This window comes from Stylophora pistillata, chromosome 1 (assembly GCF_964205215.1).
Source record: "Stylophora pistillata chromosome 1, jaStyPist1.2, whole genome shotgun sequence".
NCBI classification, from domain to species: Eukaryota; Metazoa; Cnidaria; class Anthozoa; order Scleractinia; family Pocilloporidae; genus Stylophora; species Stylophora pistillata.
The window spans coordinates 43,342,249-43,346,676 of NC_142519.1; the positions used below are offsets into that span (position 1 = coordinate 43,342,249).

General features: G+C 40.2%; 1 protein-coding gene across 1 annotated transcript; it reads right to left on the minus strand.

Annotated features, from left to right (window-relative positions):
- Positions 1-405: 405 nt before the first annotated feature.
- On the minus strand, positions 406-3,952 carry LOC148742676 (52 kDa repressor of the inhibitor of the protein kinase-like). The gene is given in 2 exon segments (XM_088748075.1): positions 406-943; positions 3,933-3,952. Coding segments are annotated over 2 exon segments (558 nt in total).
- Positions 3,953-4,428: the final 476 nt, after the last annotated feature.

Genomic DNA, 4,428 nt, shown 5'->3' on the forward strand with positions numbered 1-4,428 from the left:
TGTAATAATTCGAGAGTCTCCAGCATAGTGTTGACGGTTTTTCCCGGACTTTTGTCTGGGATCTCTATTTGCTTATTCCGTTTACACTTGTATTACACCACACAAAAGAACTAAATTCGTCAATTTCCCAAGACATTGAGAAATAATAGTCTCCATGAAGCGATTAAAAAGAGAAGTAACTCTGTTGCAAGTCTAAGGGAGAAATCGAGGACAGAAGATTTTTGATAACGCAGAAAAGTCGGACCTTACTCTTGATTTTCGTAGAGCAGTTTTGGACTTCCTTTCAACAGATCGTTTTCCCCGGTAGGGTCGCGAGATGACTTTTTCTGTGAATTTACAGGCCCGTAGGCTGTTTTTTTCATTGGTGGGTTCTTTTTCGCTGAAAACGGACCTTTAATGTTAAACTTAACGTTGTTGCAAAAGATTTTCTAGTTGAAGTCGACGGGGATGTAGCCCAGTATAACAGTCTACTACAGTGTCCAAGTCCACAGGGGTAGTGTAGTGAATGTACAAAAGCGCAAGATGGGACAAGCGATCTTTTCCCATCGATGCACGCCTATAGTTATTCAGTCGTCGCAACGTGCTTGCGCTTCGTTCGCATTCGCACGATGTGACTGGAATTGTGCGGGAAATTTGGATAGGAATGCTCATATTTGGAAAGAGGGCAGCATCACAATCTTTAATTGCCACAGCAGGTGAAGCTGGCCATAATTGGGGTTCCATTGCTAAGTATTGACTTCTCCATCGAGTAAGTTCCATTTCGAGGAACTCAGGGGACGGGAGATCATCAGTGTAAGTGTTAACAGCTGCATTGAGGTTGACATTTCTTGAACAGAGAACACTTGGAACGAGGTCAAGTAGTGATATGGCAAATTTTGCGGAAGGCTAAAACTGCTCTTCGATTCACATGATAATATGATCAAGTAAAGGAATTGCCACGTTTCTTTGGTGATTCAAAGGCTTCTTATTATAAAATTATCGTCTATTCTTTCCTTTCCACAGTCGTCACATTTGCAGGAATAGTGTCACGTTTTCCCAACTGAGGTTTCAGTAATATTTTTTGTACCTGCGAGATATGTTTTAAGCCGGTCAAACTATTTGTGAGTAGGCCACTAAGTGGACCTTTCCAGGCAGTGGGGGTGGGGGGAGGGGGTCGCCCGAGTCCCCCGAATCCCCTCAGCCTACGGGACTGATTTAAATAGCATCTTTGTCACGTGACTCGCAAGAGGGTTCAATGTTGCTTTTCATTGGTTGCCGGCCTGACCGCATCTACATGCGCTTTTAAAAATGAGGGGTGAAAACTGTGTATTTCTTAAGAGTGTAGATTTTCGTGAGGGGTCGAAGGTCCAGGGTAAAATTTCCAGGGCTCAAAAATGTCAGCCATCTATCTCATTTTATTCTTTACTCATTTAATTCATTTTCTTTTTATCATTACTTATTTTTCCTCCTACGCAGAGAGGTTTATAAGTTTGTTGAGATTTCGCACCTAGATCGCGCAAACGAACCTCGGGTTATTTCTGGGAGCCGTTCCAGTTATCAAGAAATACTTTTTGGCGATGACTTTCGACGGCAGAAGTGTTTTAAAATGAAAGGTAGTTACGCAAAAAGGCGTGTAGGGCTTTAACGAAATCGAGTTAATTTTTTCTGTTCAACTTCACTAAAGATCGATTCCCTCGGGAACCAATAAGAAATCGGAAAAGCCTCACAGTCTTTTTTTAGCCCTTCATCTACTGAGTGATACAGTCCAGTGCGTTTGGATGTCCGAGGTAACGCGAGGGCTGGTAATTCAGTCAACCAAACACCGTCAGTTTTGTCTTTAAAGGCTTGCACGTGCTTACCAGAACAAAACCTATCAAAACTTTTGTTATTTTTACAATGTAAACGTTATAAGCGCTAGCTTTACATTGATATGTAGTTTTTCATGATTCTCAGAGTAAGTCACGTCATAAGCGCTAGCTTTGCATTGATATGTAGTTTGTCATGGTTTCTTTTAAAGAAGCTCGCGTGGGACGACTTATCAATCCAGCGAAAAAATCTAGTTGATTCTCAGAATAAGTCCGTCTTGACTGCTTCAGTTTGAAAAGTGCTAGAGGCTGTTTTTCTCATTTTTCCAAAGACATGTGTCAATTGATTTACTTAGGAGATGATATACACCTAGTGTGGGCGATTCTTTCATAGGCTAGACGAAGGAAACATTCCAAAGAGGGAAAGGATAGTATGTTACACCGACAGTTCCCAGTGACGATAAGCCATTCAACATTTTCTGATTATGCGTTTAGGCGAATATTACCGGCTGAGAATGGCTTTTTAAAAGCGCATACAATCAGAAGCCTGGAGGCTGACTTCTCGGTACCGGTCTTTCAATCCAAAGACTCCCCTACATGTAAGAGTGTTTATAACGGGCAGTCAAAATGATAAGATCTGAAAAGCCTTCAAATCATTTGAAAGCTACCGGTGAGCTGCGCTTTTGATGTTTGGCGTCAAAATCTTTCTTTGTTGAGAGTTTAATTTGGGAAATGTGAACATCGGTTGTGTCGTAGTTGAATAAAAAGTGTCCTTGATTAGAAATCAAATTAAAATCGGTCATAAAACTGTTGGATCCGCCACTGGAAAACATTACTTGAACTCGACAAAGAACCCGATGGAAACACTTGTACTGCTACAAGGAAAAAAAAAAGGTAAATTCAGACCAGCTGTATTCGAATAATCTCTAGTTATTTCAGTCAAGTGAATTCCTTTCCTATCTTGGTCACTATCTCAGAGAGAATTTAGTTTGGGTGCCGCATGAATATGAACTGACAGTGACATGCACTAAAATGTTAGAGTGGGTTTTAAGGGTCAGAGTATGCCATTTCATTACATTTTTAGAGATAGTCATTTCCTCAGCAGCGCATTCGGATGGAAGTGATTTCATTAGTGGAGATCCAAACCGCCGCAACTCCATTGTCCTTCATAATACGCTGACGCCTGGTTTTTAAATTGTGGCTGATTGACACCCATCCTTACCAAATTATTAGATAGAGTCTCTTGTTTTCTTAGATCAGCAATCCTGCAAAGAAAGTCTTGTTGATTCTTGGAATTTGTCCGTCACGACTGTTCTGGCTTTGGAGACCAGCTAAGGGCTGAGCTAGTTTTAAAAATAAGATAGTACTGTATCCCACAATTTAAAAAATAAGATAGTATCCCATTATGTAAAAAATAAGATTGAATCCCGTAGTTTTAATAAATGAGATAGTATCCCAGAAACACTCGTCACCCTCCAATGGGTGAGGGCATGATAAGCACCCAGTGTGGGTTATCCTCTCACCTGCTTAGCGAAGAAAACATTCCAATTATAAGGGGCGAAAAGATGGTGTGTCTCCCAATAATTTTCGATAAAATAAGCCATTTAACATTTTCAGAGTATGCGCGCGGGCGAAAATTGCAACACCGAGAATGACTTTAGACTGAGTATATTAGAAATATTTGGAGGCTAACTTTCCAGTCCTAAGATCCAAAGTGTCCTCGAGATCCAGAACTGTTTGTGACGAGCAGTAAAAATAGTGAGATCTGAAATACCTTACTTGAAACCATTTGACGGTCACCCATAGGCTTAGATAAATTTTACTGGCATATTTTTGGGAATAATGATCAACACACTTCTGACATGAATACTAACATTCTTGAGCGTAAAATTATCAAAAGCGTTTCTATTACTTTTTACTGAAAAACACGTTTCTGGGGCTCTTTTCAGAAAATACGTTTTAAATGACGTTTCTCAGTACTACTTTTCTCACACTTTTTAGAGTAGGTTACCTTATTAAAAGCCTGGCTACTGCCTCACGTATTCAATTAGAGATATATACGCGTAGGCTAAGAATTTGGTCGAATAAAATGACAGTTTTTTGTAAGAAGTTGCTGTAAGCCGCTTTGAACACCCTTGTTATAATTACCTATCGGTGGCTTTAGGCATGATGCTGCATTTTGAAGGGTGACGTTGAAAACTATGACGCTCAAAGTTTCGAACATATCTGGCCTTAATCACTGATTGGCTGCTTTTTTGCGGTTGGCGTTAAAATCGTTCTTCTTTGAAAGGTTAAGTTTTCTGAGGTTTAACCTTTGACTTGAACCCCATTTCGACTCTCTATGGTGGGACTGCTGAATATGCCTGTTTCGTTGCGTGTGATCAGGGAGCTTTCGTGAATGGCTGCGACTTTTATTTCTGAGGAACGAATCGTATTTCGAAGCTACTTTAGAGGCTCTTTTATTACTATTTCACGCTAAACACTGCTGTATTTTCTTTACTAACTATCATTGAGCAGAATGCGCATTATTTTTCAGCGCAATTTCGACTAAACATCTTCAAACTGAAATGATGGAGGTTCCCTTTGGCCAGTTTTCAAAATTAAAATCTTGTCAAAATTGCTCACTCAAGGCACCCAAGGTTAC